Raw genomic sequence first — 18,202 nt, forward strand, 5'->3', positions numbered from 1 at the left:
TGTATTATTTAGCGCTTCCTCGTGGTAAAAAAACTACATTTTGATTTAAGTAGTAAGTGTTCAGAGAAGAAGCAAAGAGCAATGTTTTTCTCTTTTTGTTCAAAAAAGGCTGCGCAAAAAATAAAGGTCACTTTGAGTCCCTGTAGTTTGTGTTCTCCGTTATGCCTTTTTAATACTCGTTTTCCAGTTGCATCTTACAATAGACTGACATCTAGTGGTTAAATACTAGACACTGTCCCTTTAAGTTGACATCAAATAAGTGTGGGAGTTCAATGCAACGCTTCATAAAAGAAACAAGTAAGCAATAGTGCTTTAAACTACAAATGACGAAAGAACATTTTTTAATAAGTCTACAAATGCAATTTTTCTGTCAAGTACAAAAGCACAAGTACGGTTTTAATTATTATTATTATTATTATTATTCACGTCATTTCTCAGCAGTTTTTAGACTTTTTTTCTTAGTGATCCTATCTAAAGAATTATTATTTTATGTCACGGTTGCCCATGGCGCCCAATGGGCCCCGCCCGTTGGGCGCCAGCTGCGGCTCGTTGACTGATTGGCTTCCTTCCTATTTAAGCTCAGCGCTCTCACTCACCCTTTGTCAGTCCGTCAACGAACATCTGCACCAGCAAGACGTGTGTTTTGACTTGCTTGTGTTTCCCGTCTATTTTGTCCTGTTTAATATTGATCTGCAGTGTCATTCCCGGCTATTTTGTTCTGCTGCATTACGTCTTCCGCCCAACGATCGCCAAATCACTGGCGTTTGGGTTAACGTGCATGACTGCCCAATTTCCCATAAAATAAAGCTTGTGTGAGAAACGTCACGCATCTGGGTCCTCCTCCTGTTCCAGTTCTTGACATTTTAATTCGAGCAACATTTACGGTCTGGAATTTTGTTTAACCCTAACCCGTTGTATTTGACGGAAATATATCATTAAAGAAGTGCAAAAATCATAAAATCCGTTTACTGTCAGAAATACAAAGTAATATTAAGCGATTTAAATTCTAATAAATTTTTATTATATGTTGTTTGAATTGGTAGTACCGTAATTGACGTCTTTAGACGCATTAATAGAATTTTACCATTTAAAAGTTTACCATAACTTACACTGAGAGCTGGCATTGAACGCACCTCTGGTCTGGTTCCTAGAGCTATTGACGTCATGTATGTTCTTCGTTATATTTCTTAACATTACTAATGTTTGTTTGTGATTTGAAACTTCCCAGTTATTTATTACTGTGAGTTTAATCATTTACAATACAAACGTCAAGTAGCTCTTTTTACCTGCACTCCATGTACTGGATGCACACATCATTTTCAGATTTCATGAAATAATGCAACTCTTTCGGTGCAGAAGATATGACATAACGCTAATCCTAAAACTCTGACCGACTCAAAAAGAGTGTGCCTACAATTTCATTTGTCAGACTTTCAACAAGATTTTAAAAACTTTTTACACAAATTAGTTCTTCCAGAGCTGTCATTTTGGCTCAGGATATGATTATTTCTTCCCCTTTTCCACATTTTAGTATTTTATTCTAGATATAGTAACCTTTAATTTACTGCTGTATTTTCCAGACTACAAACAAATTTTAAAAAATTCATAGGTGCACCCGAGAATTTGGTGGGCCTTGTCGGGCCAGAATCATGCTAAATAAAATTGTAAATCAATAACTACATGAAAATGCTGCTTCATGTGGTAACTTTTTATGAATTATACTTTTTTAAAGGAGATCAAGATTTCTTAATGTTTGTCTGTGTTATAGGAAATTAGTTTTCAGGATTCTTTGACATTTGTTTTGTTTTGTTTGATGCAACCATAGCCATCACAGTAGTTTAAATGTAATTTGCCTTGTATTTCAGTGCGCATTATGAATTAAAATGATTTCACAATTTTTTTAGTGCACGTAATAATCCAGTGCACTTTATGGTCTGGAAAATACGTTAGAATTCTGTGAATCTTTTTATTTTTCACTTTTGCCTTAAATATCTGAGCTCTCTTGACAGCAAAAAACATCAAATGTGCAGAAGTTGAGTATTTCCCACACAATGTTGACTCACTTTCTCAGGTGATTTGCTCTAAATAAAGAGTGAGTAGGTGTGTTTGCGTGCGAAGACCTAATAATGATGGTAGTGATGTGTGTAATAAAATACAAAAAAAACCCACAAAGAAATCGCTGCAGGGGAAAAACTTTCTATTCATGACAGTGCATGCATACTTATTTGTCCTGCAGATGACATCTCTGTGGAGGAGTTATAAATACCCCTGGCAAAACAAGGGAAGTCGTAGGATAGGATCATTAGTAGACTATTTCAAACTGTATGACTACATTTCATCTAATCATAGTTGATATTCATTGTTTTTCAAGTTCATTTAGTCTCCAAACATTTTTATTCGTTCTTTCTGAAGTATATAAAAATGGCTGCTTTGAATACATTTCAACACTTTTACACATTCTAAGCAATAATGTTCTTATTTAACTACGTTTCTCAAACCTTTCTTTTCAGGTTGAATAAAATAAAATGTTAACTCTGAAGGGAAAGGGTGTTTCAAAAGTCTTGGGCACTTTTTGACATTGAATATCTGAATATTAAGGATATAAAATTACATCTGGTGAATTCAGGAAGCTTGTAGTTTCATTTTTGCAAGGAATGTTAAGATATTTTCAATGTTAGCACCGTGAGTCCCACAATTATCAAGCAGATATTCAAATTATTGCAAAGCCAGTATTCATTGTCATTGTTTGCAACAGCCTCTGGTATTCGTGCCTCCAGCTCAAACACATTTTGAATAGGGGGCACATAGACAAATCGTAAGGTGTGAGATCTGGATATCTGGGTGGCCAGGACATGAGATTGTGATAATTCTGCCCAGACCGTCCAATCCATCTGTCAGGCAGTGTTGTGTTCAGAAACTGTCTAATCCTGAAGCTCCAGTGTGGTGGCGCCCCATTCTGTAAGAAAATTAAATCATCAGGCTCTTTCTCACTTACTTTATCCATTAAATAGTATTTCAGCATGTTGAAGTACATCTCACCTTTGATTGGTGCTCCTTCAAAGAAGAATGTTTCATAGACAGCTTTCTCCGAAATAGCACCTTTGGGGATTTTTTGTTGATGCTCACGAAGTACTTGTTAAATTTGCCATGCACCATTCTAAGCACAAATTACCAAGGGCGGGGCCAATGCGTAAAGCTGACGAGCAAGAACCTCCAGGGGCGCATCTACCCTTTCTTGCTGGCGCTGAAGCCACTCTTGTTGCTGCCGAACAATTCAAAGAATGGCGGACATGTCACCCGACATCCGTCGGATCTCCACCTCAGTCTGATGCGAACGCTGCATGTCTCCTTCTTTCTCCGATCGGCGCTCGTAAGAAACGTTCGCTGGGTCCTTTTCTGGTCAGACCGTTCTGTCACAAGCCAGAGACGTAGACAGGACCCAATAGCATTCTTTTTACCTCGGTTTTATTGAGAAAGAGAGCAGTGCTTGCTTCCACGATCCGATGATCGTCGGACACGGGTAGCTGATGGCAGGAACGCGGAAGTGGCACTTAAGTGTCAAACGAGGATAGTCGTAGGCAGCGGGAAAACTGGTCGATATCCGGGACGGAAGAGCAGGGCAGAAATGGGTACAGAAACATGTCGGCAACAGGTATCAGGCAGGAGAAAACAGGGCAGGAGATTGTCGGAAGGTACAGAGCCTGCCTAGCTGAAAGCAATGGTTCGCAGGACGGTCTGACACTGGTAAGAGGGAGCCGGGGGATTTAAAAAGTGGCAGGTAGCCAGTCAGCGACCAGGGCTGTTGGCGCCAACGGGGCAGCTGCAGGTGCCCCGAATCAGTAATCATCACAGTATTTAACAACCTCACAAGCTTCACAGATTCACTACCTCTCCTGCTATGCTGTTCAATGCATCTATCCAACTCAGCAGCCTCCCCTTCGTTCATCGACCCAACAGCTGCTTCTACCTTTTCTCTCACAATCTCTTCATTCAATTCACCAAACAAAGGCATCCGTCCACCACCCACAGGGACAATAAATGCCTCCCTCTCATCATTCACATTTAACAGCTCACTAAAATCTGAGCCCATCATTCACACATCTCTTGCCCTTCTACCAACAGCCTGCCATTCTGATCTTTCACACCCTCCTTCCAACCTATCTTTCCTTCCTTATCCTCTTCACTTCCTTCCAAAACATCCATTTATTCTCTTCAAAACTCTCAGTCAACTTCCTCTCACATCTATCATTCGCTGCTTTTTTCGCATGTCTTACCACTTGCGTCACACAATGTATTTTCATTTTATACATCTCATATACTTCCCGATCATCACTCTGCAACCATTCCTCAATTGCCTTTCTCTCTTCATCAACTGCTGCTCTCACATCCTCAAACCACAGCTCAGTACCCTTTCTAACACTTCCACCTACCTTGCGCATTCCACATTCAGCAATACGCTGCGCTTCATGCATTTCTTCAGACATTCCTACTCTTCCTCCACTCCATCTACAGATTTAGTCAAGTCAAGTCACATTCATTTGTATAGCCCTTAATCACAAAATGTCACAAATTGTCACGTCGGGCGCGGTTGCCATGGCGCCCAGTCGGTCCCGGCCAGGTGGCGCTGGATTCTGGCGCGGTTGCCGTGGCGCCAATTGGCCCTGCCCATGGACACAGGCTGAGGCGCATTGACTGCTTTTTGGAGTACTTAAACGCATTCCTTCTAACTGTGCTTGGCCTGAGCTTTTGTTAAACTTTGGTGAAACCTTCTGTGAGATTCCTGCAAGTTCTGTTTAACTCTGAGAAATGCCTAGTCTGTAAATTTGCCAGCGTTTGATCCTGTTTTGTTTTTGGTCTGATCCGTTTGGACATTTTTTTTCTTTTGAGTGGATTTCTAATCCACTCCTGCTACCATCGATTCCTGGATCGATTGTGCGCCCTCCTCCTCTTTCCCCAATAAATTGAGAGTACGTCTACGCGAATGGGTCCTTATTTCCTGTTTCCCACTCCGCTCCGTGACACAAATTACTGAACAGGTTACAATTACACCATCCCCTGATTTTAAACCAACATGCAGGCAAGGAAAAACTCAAAACCTCAGCACGAGGAAAATAAGAAACCTTCAGAAGGGGCCTCACAAGTGGTAATCCCCCTTCCAGGATGACCAGGGTGCCCTAGATTTAGCATTGGCTAACAGTACACAGAACATAGTGAACATCACCTCTCAGTACATTCACAATCAACTATCTCCAACACACATTCCTACTGATCAACACGTAATTCATTAATGCTCTCTCAACTGTTTGTCCATCAACCCCTCTAATCTATGTGTTCTTATTGACAACCGTCTTTCCAAACATGCTATTACCTAATCTTAACTCCTGGTTAAGACACATTCAAATCAGTCTTTTGCCAGTGTCATTCACTCCTGGGTCACCAAATCTTGTAATAGCCCTCTTCCATCCATACATTACCAACTCTGGCTTTCAAACCTCCCAACACAATCACATGACAATTTTTTTCAAAACTGTAATACACACATTGACAAATCACCCAGAATTCATACTTCTCTTCCTTATGACTCTTAGCATTTGGAACACACACGCTGAGAAAGACCCACATCTCGCTTTCCCACTTCGCCTTAACCCACATCAATCTCTCCTTCAATTCCAGAACTCTCTCTCACCCCAAGTCTTAGGGTGGTTGAGAAAACACCTCTTCCACCCTCTGTGTGATCTTGACTCCTTCTGGGAAATTGATGCAGAGGAGGGAATTCCCAGCCCCCTCAATTTCCCACTTTTAGACACCTCTTACGTCATGCCGGAGATATAGTGGGAGTATTCCTGTTTTCTGAAGCAGCAAACAGATGTAAGCATATGTTAGCATATTACTCATACCACATGCCCCATTATGTGCCCCTCCCACAAATATAACCAAACATCTTTTCTGGTTAAGTGAACGCCATTAATGGGTCTGACAAGAAGATTTTTTTAAAAATCAATATCTTTACAAAAAATCTTGTAACTAGCTTTAAAACGACACAACTTGGATCTTACTACCATTCATGGTTTAGGAGATACTGCATGGAGACTTCAAATATGCCCAACACTTTATAGAAAATGGCAGATAATTTTGTTTATGTTAAGTATTCTTTTTATTTACTTTTTAAAAATAGTTATGGGAGTATTTTTTAAACAAGATAAATGACATATAAAATAAACAAAATTATCTGCCAACAAAACTAAAACATTTCAATTTTAAAGACAATTATTTTGTCAATGATTTTCCTCCTCAATTCTCTAATTAGATGTTTTGAAGTGTAAACAATTTCTGTTGTAAGTATTTATTTTTCTTCGTCTTTTATTTCTATTTTGTATTAGTTTAAGGTAGTCTGCCATACAAAGGAAGCTAAACTGTTTAAATTAGATTGAATCCCTATCTAAAGATTATTACGAGTATTGTTATTATTAGTATTAATATCCCCAAGTCAAATGTCCACTGCTTGTTCGGGGTACTCTATCTTATGGACTACATTACTAAAAAAATGTTTGAGAACGACTAAAATCATGGACAGTAAAATGAAAATAAACATTTTATAATAATTATATGGCAGTAATAATATGGTATCAAAGAAAAAATAATTTGGAGTGCTGGACCAATTTACATTCCAAATAGCATACCATTATTACACATCCCACAAGTAGTTTGCTTGGAGAGCCCCAAAGGAAGTGACACACACCGATGGGGGAGTCATGGCCTTGTGACTTGATTTGCACAGTTTCTTTTTCGTTTCATTATCTCCACCAAAGTCCTTAAAGTGCCTCCCCCTGAACGTGTGCACATTGGAATGTAATCGCTGCTGACTCCCTCCCCGCACACACCTTTCCTCTTTTGCCTGTTTGTGATGAAATGGCACAATAGCCTCTAATATTTAGTAAGTTGGTGCATATTGCCGAATTAATTCAACTTGCCATGTGAGTCACTAATAGTTGTACAATTCTACTGGGAATGAAACAAAACATCCATCCATTCATTATCTGCACCGCTTATCCTCAGTAGGGTCGCGGGGGTGCTGGAGCCCATCCTAGCTGTTTTCAGGCAGTGGGCAGGGGACACCATGAACTGGTTGTCAGCCAGTAGCAGGGCACACAGGGACAGACAATTTGCTCGCTCATTCACACCTAGGGACAATTTGGACTGGCCAATTAACCTGACATGCCTGTTTTTGGAATGTGGGAGGAAACCGGAGTGCCCGGAGGAAACCCACCCAAGCACAGGGAGAACATGCAAACTCTACGCAGGAGGTTCAATCTCATGACCTCAGATCTGTGCCTCACACGCACTAACCACTGCGCCGCCGTGCTGCCCAAAACAAAACATGTAAACCAATATTAATTGTTCAGAAATAACATGGTCTTTCTTTCTTGTGGTTAGTTATGCATTGTAAATACTTGAGGGAAGATAAAAGGAGTGTGAAAAAAAGCTGCAGACATTTCCAGATTTCTTTTTCCTGACAGTGGCAAAACTTGACAAAGATTACATCTTCTAATCTTTGTTTTATTATGTCCCACAGACTCAGATAAGATAAATTTCTCAAAATGACACCAAATCCTATGTTAGAGTTGTAGTCCTTTTCTCTTCGATTCACTCCTATAATGAGTTTATTACTAATATTGTGTACAAATGAAGGGCAATTAGCAGAATAAATCCCAATATTGGGCAGTTTTCAGCTTTTACGTCATTTAAACATTTTCCCTTTAAAGCGAGATTATGCACGACTTCTTTGCAGTTCTTTGCTGCCATCTCCTGGCTCGAACGAGATTTCATACACAGTATCGATTTCTTTTTATCAGTTATCATGTGTTTTGGTATGTTGAGCTGTTTTGGGGGTAATTTTATCAAATTTCAAATAATCTTAATTTGATGACAACAACTCTAAAATATTACAAAATAAAATAGCAGTATATAGACACGTGCTGTCTTTTTAAGAGAGAAAATGACGACTTGTTTGTTGTGCTTCTCAATCCGGTGTTGTGCGGAGAAATGCATCCCTGCCGAGATTTGCATCCCCTAGCTACTATAACCACTTTTACCTCGTTTTATCTCACTTTTATATCACTTTTCGGGAATGCAATGGCGAACATATAACCAAAACCACTGCGTCTTGCATTTGTTGGGAATGTGATACAACTTAAACCATTCCGACTTTGTATTTGTTGTGAATGTAATCGAACGATAATGCACCGTATACAAATCACTTTTGAGCAGGTAATATGTTTATTTTGCCTTTTTCTATTCAAATTGCCCGTATTGAAACTGTTATACACTCTACCATAAAGCTTATTTAAGAAAGGTACGTGTGACCGCTGAGTCACAATTATGTTGACTTTTCTTGAGTTGTAACACATGTTCCAATTGTCTTCTTAAGGTCCAGTCCAGGGAGAAGGTTCTATGGACTTCCTAGTTTGCTGCCAAGTGCGTTATATTTTCAAACCTTAGAAAAAATGTTTTTGAATGTTTATGATTTATAGTTGTAGCTCAACATTTCCTTTAAAATTACAACAGTAAAATTGCTGGGCAATTCATAACCAAAATGTAATTGTGTTTTTCTAGATTCCTCTATTTGGCATCATGTCATCTGACTCTGCAGATTCATTCTACTGGATGAGAGTGATTCTAGCCTCAAATCGAGCTAGATGCATGACATTGTACTTAAGCACATTACTGCTTTGACATTCATCACGATTGTGTTTTCCCAAGAACATTGATGGAGCTGGGCATCTCCCCGATTGTCACATCTGGGCTGATCATGCAACTGCTTGCTGGGGCCAAAATAATTGAAGTTGGAGACACTCCCAAAGACAGAGCCCTTTTCAATGGGGTGCAGAATGTAAGAGACTGTGATCTAGTTTCCCAAACTGACTCACTGAAGTAAGTTTAAGCGTCTGATGTTTATAAATGTCTTTCAGTGTTGGGAATGATCATTACCATTGGCCAGGATATTGTTTATGTCATTAATGGGATGTATGGGGACCCCCTCAGAGATGGGAGCTGGAATCTGCCTGCTTATCATCATTCAGGTATGACCTACCTTCTGTATATTCCGGACTATAAATAGCTCCGGATTATAAATTGCCCCAGCCAAAACATGCATAATTAGGAAGGAAATAACATGTATAAGACACCGGAATATAAGTCGCAACCCCAGCCAAAACTATGAATTTATAGTCCGGAAAAGACTGTAATTATGGCAGCAAATGGAGAGATTTCTTTTATTGCAAATCACAATTTTTGTCAAGAACCGGAACAGGAGGAGGACCTAGATGCGTGACGTTTCTCAAACAAGCTTTATTTTACGGGAAATGGGGCAGTCATGCACGTTAACCCAAACGCCAGTGATATGGCGATCGTTGGGCGGAAGACGTAAGGCAGCAGTCTGGCGTGGAATGACAGGAAGCCAAAGGCCGACCGGATCGATACCAATTGCAGGAGCAGATATCGGACAGATGGGGTCGATACCGTACAGGACGGAACAGACAGGATCGATATCAGGCACCGGAGACTGGAGACCTATAATACGCAGGACGAGATAGACGGGAACGCTACCAGACACTGGAGATCGATATCAAACAGAACAGAATAGCCAGCAACGAAACTGGAGATCGATATTAAACACAACAAAATAAACGGGAACGATACTGGGCAGGAAACTGAACAGAGTCAAAACCCACGTCTTGCGAATCCAGAGGTTTGTTTACAGACTGACCAAGGGTGAGTGAAAGCACTGAGCTTAAATAACTACGAGCCGCAGCTGTCGCCAAACGGGCGGGGCCCATTGGGCGCTATGGGCAACCGTGACAATTTTTCATACACTCACATAGGAATATAATAATTTTGATTATTGATCCATTTTTAACTCATTTTAAGCAGTGAACTAATAGACTTAAACTACATTTAATTTTCATTCCCTAGTTTAATTGCCTTTGTCTTGTTTAATGTCAGCAGTTACATCTTGACTTAAAAGGGACAGTGTGTAATATTCAGTGCCTCCTAGTGGTACAAAAAAACTTTCATTCAGTTAAAAGAACATTGATTTGAATCCTAGGCAAAAATGCCTGACCTGATTATCAATGTTAATTTTTTATTCAAAAAGATCATGGATCGAGAAGTTTGTATTTCTTTCACATAATGGAATCTCTACCTAAGGTAACCGCCATGTTTGTCTGCAACTTGCCGCTACGCTGTGCATTGTGGCACTGGATTTCATTTGCATTAGGCGATACAGGGCCATCTGGCGGCTTTAACGGTCAACATATTTAACTCAACCGTGCCAAAATGCCCTCATGATCTAAAACCTACATGAGGGCAAGGAAAGACTCAAAAACCCCAACATGAGGAAAATGAAGATACCTTGAGAAGGGACCGCACATGAGGTAATCCCCCTTTTTTAAAACTGGTTGAGGTATATTTAAAATTTAAAAGCACATCCAGACCAGTGAATGCCACACCTACTAATCCAGATTATTTTTCATTTTGTTGCGAAACTATTTTATTTTTTAATGAGCATTTGTGAAAAATGTATTCTGCAGCTGTTCGTAGCCGGACTCGTTGTGTTGCTACTAGATGAGTTGCTCCAAAAAGGCTACGGACTAGGTTCCGGTATTTCCATTTTCATCGCAACCAACATCTGTGAAACGATCGTCTGGAAGGCTTTCAGCCCTACCATGGTCAACACCGGCCGTAGTAAGAAGAATTTGCTGAAAAATCGTATTGTATTGATTGTATTTCTAAAATGTTTTTAAATTGATTTCCTGTAAAATGATTTTTACAGGCCCTGAGTATTTTTGTCATCACGGAGTCTTTCCCGACGCCGCATTACAACTAGCAGGATGCACGCTTCACCAGCACAAACGAGACGGAGACTCTGGTAAAAACAGGGGTTGGTGAATTCGGGAAAAAACACTGGACTGTGTGTACTGTAAGATCCACCATTTCTGTTTGTCCCTCAACCCCCTCATCAATTCAATGTACGATTAGAAAAAGAGGTAGTTTTGTTTATTAAAAACAAAAAAGAATAAACGTGAGTTTTGACGCATTGTGTACAACACACGTCGATTCCCATTGGCTCAGACGTGTACACGTGACTTATGCTAAAGCTATTTAGCTTTCCTCTTTCAGCCAATGAGAAACGTACGCTCCACGAGTCAGTAGGTACCTGAGGTCAGCCGTAGACGAAGATGTCTATGTGTGGCATCGTAGTTGCTCACTGATATTGTTGCTGTAACACCCACATTTTTGGGTATTAATATATATTATATATACCCAAATTGGGTATCACGCCTTCCTTTTTGAAATTTTGTGGGAAATCATGACTACAGTCAGGGAAATTGGTAAGCACGCTTTGCTAGTCGGCTAACTCCTTCATTCACTATAAGTTATAAATATTTAAATTGAATTGGTAAAATAATGTGTATTTTTTTCTTTATAATGTGGAGACTGAATCGCCATAGCACACGCAATGTCTTATGACATAATTAATTATATGATATTCGTTTACCTAACCTTGAACACATAACGTTACGTTGAGTTGTGCAACAGACTTCATTCATGTTATTTTTTCCACTCAGATAAAGACAAAGTCATTTTTGTCTCCAAAGAGGATCATGCTACACCAAGCAGCGCTAAAGTTGTTGAAGACATCGGGGATCCCTTTGAGGAACGAGGTGACAAACTTAAAACTTGAAAGTACAGTACTGCAGATTTTTAGGAATGCCACTAGATGGTGACACTGCCCTCAAAAGTAATTCAATAGCCTCACACACGGCGCGACTTAAGGTTCAGGTCTTTGAGGGTGCTAAGCACCCAGAGTGTCTCGCAGTTTTTTTTTTTTTGTCATTTTTCCCATTTCACAATGTCACTTCTCATTGTGAGCATCACGTACAATTTGTGGTTTCCAGAAACACTATTACTACGCCATGACTTTTTAATACTTATAATATATTTCTAAAAGAGCACACATACATATACACGGGGTTGGGTAGGGTTACTTTAACTTGATTCCTTTCAATTACTTTTGGATTACTCAAATAACAAATATGCTAATCAAAGACAAAATAAACTAAATATGAATAAAATTATGACTCACAACAAGTTCCAGCAGCTTTCTCTCCAGGCTTTGATCTCTTTGATCTCCGGCAAAACTAACATAAAATGCGACAGAAACTAAATGAAAATAAATCCAAACGGCTTGCCAACATCATTTTTGCCGTTCCATGTATTCCATTACTCCCCAAGCCTGCACAAAATTAAGTAATTTTGTTCATATTTAGTTTATTTAGTCTTTCATTAGCATATTTGGTATTGGAGTAAACCAAAAGTAATTGAAAGTAATCAAGTTAAAGTAACCCTACCCAATCCTGCATATACAGATGACAAAGTCATAGTATTGGGTTGTACATCGTTGTTCAACACAACCACCGTATATCATCCTTTCACCGTAATACACCGGTGCCTCCACCGCTATGCCGCAAGTGACACAAGCCAAGGGAAATAGGAGGGGAGTGTGAACAGTGCTGGGAATCAAATGGACTGAACCATTTCAAGGCAGTGGATTATTTTTGACGCTGCTTTGTTCACATTTTTGTTTTTTGTTTTTCTTTAAAAAAAATAAAATCTAACGTTTTCATCATATTTATTAAAGAAAAAAGAGGTTTTTAAAATGCTACAATTTTTGGCAGTGCTTGAGTTAAATTTGGGGTTGCCTAAACACCCCCAAAAATCGACTGGTTACACTCTCGCTCACACAATGTTGAACGATTACAATTTAATTAGGATTGTCTTTATTGTCATTGAAAACAAGGTAAACATTGTTTAAAACTAGATCAAACATGGCATTCCAGGACTCCTGTATGATATGGGCTAAAAAGGGAATATAAGATAGAATAGAATATGCCTTTATTGTCATTGTTACAACATGGGATATATTGTAACAATGAAATTGGACGACTCCAGTTCCACATTTTACAGTGAGGATAATGAAACAAAGAGATAAAGGAACAAAGAACATGTTTTAACTGTCTTTGTTGTAAATAGGCTCTGCTTCCTCCGGAGGAGGGGTGATGAGGGGGTAAGGGACAAACAGAAATGGTGGATCCAACTGGATGTTTGATCCTACAGTACACACAGTCCAGTGTTTTTTCCCGAATTGCTCAGTCCACGTATTGAATGGATTTGGGAAGTACAGTCCATAAACATGCCCGATTAAAGTCGCCGGCGACGATAAAAGCTCCGTTGGGGTGTGCAAGCTGCTGTTTATTGATAGCAGCAGGCAGGAGATTTAGCGCTATGCTAACGTTAGCATAAACAAAAAGCACAATGACCACAGTTAGCTCTCCCGGTAGATAGAAGTGTCTGCACGATACTGCTAGGAACTCCATATCGAGTGAGCAGTGTGTGTCAATGATAAAAAGAATGTCAGGAATATTGGGCAAAAAATATGTATGAGGTAATTCTTGGAGACCTGCCTGAGTTGTAAGTGGATCAGAACAATTGTGCAATGGGATAAAGTAGTGCAGTGACATTTAGCAGCAACATAATTCCAAAAACGGATGCAGAATGTTCATTCTATTGCGCCCTTCTAATCCAAACACAAAATTCGGTGTTATTACGTTATCTGAAAATGAATTTATTCATCTCTGATGCAGCTATGTTTACATTGCATATGCTCCTAAACAGGTGAATGGACACTACAAGAAATGGATGAAAAATGTGATATTTTGCATTTCAACCCTTGTCAAGGCAGTGCTTTGAGACTTGCTTAAGTAGTAAATACGTCAGAACAACTAGTGTAATAAAAAAAAGTGGATGATAATAAGTCAAGTCACATTTATTTATATAGCCCCTGATCACAAGTTTCAAATGGCTGCACAGACCACCATTACACCATCCTCTGATCTGAAACTTACATGAGTGCAAGGAAAAACTCAAAAGACCTCAGCATAGGGGCAAATTAAGAAGCTTTAAGGGATCACACATGAGGTAATCCCTCTTGCAGGACATCCAATAGAGAATACACAGTCAACATCAACACTGAATTCAAGTAATTACAAAAATCATGCAAAAGGTTTAGTTGAAAGCAAATACGAGCTCTTTTCGTAAATACATCACCTTATATTTTTGGTACATCATCTTAATCTCATTTTTTTTAATGCTGAGCATCTTTTTTATCAGGCTTGATTCTTCCCAACGGGGAAATAAACTGGAACTGCCCCTGCCTGGGTGGGATGGCGAGTGGTCCATGTGGGACCGAATTCAAGGAGGCCTTCTCCTGTTTCCATTACAGCAAAGAGGAGATGAAGGGCTCAGAGTGTCTAGAACAGTTCACAAAAATGCAAGAGTGCATGCAGCGCTATCCTGAACTCTACCCGCGAGATGACGACAAGGTCCCTGAAGAAAATACTTCCAATGTGGAACAGACCTCAGGAGAAGCCACAGCAACTGATCCCAAGTCCACATCTGATGCAACGCAGGACTCAAATAACATACAAACCAGTTCAATGGAACACTGATAAATAATGTCAGTTATGAAAGACTTAAAGTGAACTCAGATATCTTGTTGGTTTTGTTTTTACTTAATCAATGTTTAAAATTGTCTTAGACTTTAGACTTTTCTTTAGACTTTAATGCCTATATTCATCATTTTCATTGGAGTGATTGTCACTTCCGGATGTGTTTTCCACCTGAGGGGTTCAAGCCTTTAGTAAAACAGATACAAAGCATTTACTGAAACTTCTGATCACATGCAAGTACCGTACATTCATAGATTAACATTTTCCCTGTACTATTTTACGACTACAACTTCCAGAGTATTTTGTGAGTTTTTTGGCAGGTGACTTGGGAGAAAAAGGAAAAAACGCACCTTAGCAACCTGTTTGGGGAAAGAGTGTAAGCATTGGGGGTGAAAATCAAAACGGATAAGTACTGTTTCTATATGATACCGATAATGATATGTTGGTGATGGAGAATCATTTTTTTCCTGATTTGCATAAATAACAACATGTCACTTTCTCTGGGTATTTATTTTTTGTAATCTTGGTGTAAAATTCATCTTAAAATTAGCAAAACTTTCTTATTTAGAAGATGGTCACCAATTTTGCTCATTTTATGAATAAATACCTGAAAAACAATCCACCATCCGTGCCTCCATTCAATTTAGCTGATTTTAAGTGGGGTTTTTTTCTATGTGTAAAATTATGTTAGGGGGAATTGATCATCTACCCTATAAATCATAGGTAGTCAAATTACGGGCCAAATCAGACCCACCAATGGATTGAATCCGCCCTGTGTGACAATGTTGAGAAGAATTAGCTGCATCTTGTCAATGACCTGCAGTTTTGAATATGTCCACTAGATTTTGCCAAAAAACGAGGCCACTCGCAAAGCCGACCTACTGTATCTTCATTTGCTGATACAATTTATCAACCAAAGAACATTTGCGCAAAAGAAAAAAAGCATTCCCCATGTTATTTGACTTTGAGTTTTAGATTATTTCTGTGATTGATATAAAATCTAACAAGGTTCCCAAATTCAGGTAAACATAGAAAAAGAAACAGCAGAAACCAACTAAATTATTTAGCTCGGGTGTGAGCAAACAAAATGGTAAAAAATATAATGCTAACATACATGTTATTTAAAAGTAACGCTAAAAAAATACCTTGCTTAAATGTCATATCCTATGTCCCTTTGTGTGCCCCTATAAAAACTCTATTTTTATAATTCTCATGGCCAACATTCAAATAGCTGGTTAAATTATTCCGCACTTGCTTTTTATAATCAACTTTATTAAATAACCTTGAAGTTGCTCTTTTGCTTTGGAGGTTTCAATGCCAGTGATCAAATTTAGTGCTTAAAAAGGGAGATACAGGTCCTTGAGAAAGTAATTGGCCCCTGTCATGCCATATTTCTGACTTCAATCATATAGATGAAAAAATATTCAACATTTTTTGAAGAATCAACAGCTTGCGAAATACACTCGTGAAAAGAAATCAGTTATTCAACATTTGATATCGTGTTGACGAATAAAAATTGAAAAGTAAGTGTTTCAATAACATTGCCCCCCTTTGAGTTAATACTTTGTGCAACTTCCTTTTGCAGTGATCACAGCCACAAGTCTTGTTAGGTATGTCTTGATACAGTACATTTTGAAATCCAAAATGTTTGCCCATTATTCCTTACAAAAAAGCTAGCAAGTTCCTTAAGGCTTGGTGGTGATCGTTTGTGTTTAGCATTTTTCACAAATGTTCTAAAGAATCAAGGTTTGGACTTTGGCTTGGTCCTTCTAACACATTTATATTGATAGTTCTAAACCATTCCCTTGTAGATGTTGCTTTATGTTTAGGCTCGGTGTCCTGTTGACTGCGGCTACATCAGCTCGCTACAGTTTTTTACACTTCGGCCATAAGACCCAGTCTTCGTCTCAGTTTTGACGGCGCACAAAGTCAACTCAAACTGCAGTTTTTTTTGCTGGTTATGCGATCATCCAGACATCAAGCGCTCGGTTCTACGACCACTTGGGAGTGTTTTAGCCACGGGCTGCTATGTCAACAAGACCCAGCGGCCTACATAGCAGAGTGGCAAGAGAGCGGCGTGACCGGAGGAGGAAGCGAGGTTGTCGGGCCGGGCTAACCGCTATGCTAAAGGCTAAACCCTTCAAAACGCCTCTCCCATCCATTTTCCTCTCCAACGTTCGCTCTCTGGACAATAAACTGAACCATTTACAACTGGAAGTAACATCGAACCGCGAGATGACGAACTGCTGCGCTAAAATTCTGACGAAAACATGGTTAATCTTATCCCGACTGACGCTCAAGGAAACTGTGCGGGTCAGATGTATCGACATTTCGTTCTGTATACACATGTACACGAATGACAATAAAGTAAATCTGAATCTGTTGGAAGGTGTCTTGCAGACTCCAAAAGATTTTCTGCCAGATTTACCCTTTTTTTTTTGCGCTTCATCCATCTTCCCATAATGCTAGCACCACCATGTTTGACGGTGGGGATGGTGTCTTAAGGGAAACGTACAGTGTTACTCTTGTGCCAAACATATCGCTCTGCATTCGTCCCAAAAAAATTCTATTTGAATCTCATCTGATCAGAGCACCTTGTTCCACATGTTAGTTATGTCTCCCTTGTGGCTTTTTGCAAACGCCAGCCTTTTTATGATAATCTTTCAGAGAGTGCTTACCTTTTGCCACTCTTCCATAAAGAGCAGATTTATGCAGGGCATGACTTATAGTGGTCTTATTGTCCCACAGCTGTGTATGCCTGACGGTCATCCAATGTGATCATGGGCCTCTTAGTTGATTCTCTGATTCATTTTTCTCATTGTTTAGGCCGAAGGTTTATAGTGGGACAGCTAGGTCTTGGTAGGTTTGCAGTGGTTTCATGCTTTCTCAATTTTTATGTTATTGTTTCCAATGTGCCTGCATTAGACACATTCTTGTTTCCTATTCCTGCTATGAGCTTTTTCATAACTTTATCTGCCCGGTGATTTATTTGGTCTTCAGTATGCTGGAACTTAATGACATACCAGTGAGTTCTGTCTGTCCTTTCTAGTCATTTACATCATTCAGAAGTCATCAAACATCTGGAGTCCGTTGACTGTCCTGAGAGAACGGGGGCAATATTTTTGCAACACATTATGTTTTTTTTTTTGTAAATGTAATATAAAATGTTGAAATAATTTGGTTCCACTTCCAGATTGTCTCACATGTTTTTGATTCTTAGAAAATACAGTGGCTTGCGAAACTATTTGGCCCCCTTGAACTTTGGTGACCTTTTGCCACATTTCAGACTTCAAACATAAAGATATAAAAATTTAATTTCTTGTGAGAAATCATCAATAAGTGGGACACAATCATCAAGTGGAACACACTTTATTGGATATTTTAAACTTTTTTAACAAAAAAAATACGAAAAAGTGTCTGTGCTAAATTATTTTGTTAGGCAGTGTATCGGTTTACTTTTGGTTTTAATTTGGGTTCTTATTTCTAAACAAATATAGTTGTTTGTATTTTTAAGTTTTTCAAAGCCAATCGGATGAATTTTTTTCAAATATATTATGAAAAATAACTCGTGGGTAAATGCAAACGAAAAAGTATGTACAAGCTAATGTTATCTTTTTTCTTTATATATTGTCGAG

General features: G+C 39.1%; 2 protein-coding genes across 2 annotated transcripts; both read left to right on the forward strand.

Moving 5' to 3' along the window:
- The first annotated feature begins 3,186 nt into the window (after positions 1-3,186).
- Positions 3,187-10,947, forward strand: sec61a1a (SEC61 translocon subunit alpha 1a). The gene is given in 8 exon segments (XM_088337346.1): positions 3,187-3,370; positions 8,429-8,475; positions 8,614-8,692; positions 8,760-8,900; positions 8,970-9,034; positions 9,036-9,080; positions 10,590-10,743; positions 10,832-10,947. Coding segments are annotated over 8 exon segments (831 nt in total).
- Positions 10,948-11,189: 242 nt separating this feature from the next.
- LOC148364322 (mitochondrial intermembrane space import and assembly protein 40-B-like) lies at positions 11,190-15,185 on the forward strand. Its single transcript, XM_088337179.1, has 3 exons — positions 11,190-11,390; positions 11,628-11,723; positions 14,230-15,185. The coding sequence occupies exons 1-3, from the start codon at positions 11,369-11,371 to the stop codon at positions 14,565-14,567; spliced, it is 456 nt and encodes a 151-aa protein (XP_088193305.1). The 5' UTR covers positions 11,190-11,368; the 3' UTR covers positions 14,568-15,185.
- Positions 15,186-18,202: the final 3,017 nt, after the last annotated feature.

The sequence above is a fragment of the Urocampus carinirostris genome, chromosome 6, assembly GCF_059441175.1.
Source record: "Urocampus carinirostris isolate Australia breed hairy pipefish chromosome 6, RoL_Ucar_1.0, whole genome shotgun sequence".
In the NCBI taxonomy this organism is placed as follows: Eukaryota; Metazoa; Chordata; class Actinopteri; order Syngnathiformes; family Syngnathidae; genus Urocampus; species Urocampus carinirostris.

Coding starts and splice junctions, on each gene's coding strand:
- LOC148364322 (XM_088337179.1), top strand. CDS start 11,369: ATGACTACAGTCAGGGAAATTG. Junction 11,391..11,627: donor GACTACAGTCAGGGAAATTG/GTAAGCACGCTT, acceptor TTTTCCACTCAG/ATAAAGACAAAGTCATTTTT. Junction 11,724..14,229: donor GGATCCCTTTGAGGAACGAG/GTGACAAACTTA, acceptor CTTTTTTATCAG/GCTTGATTCTTCCCAACGGG.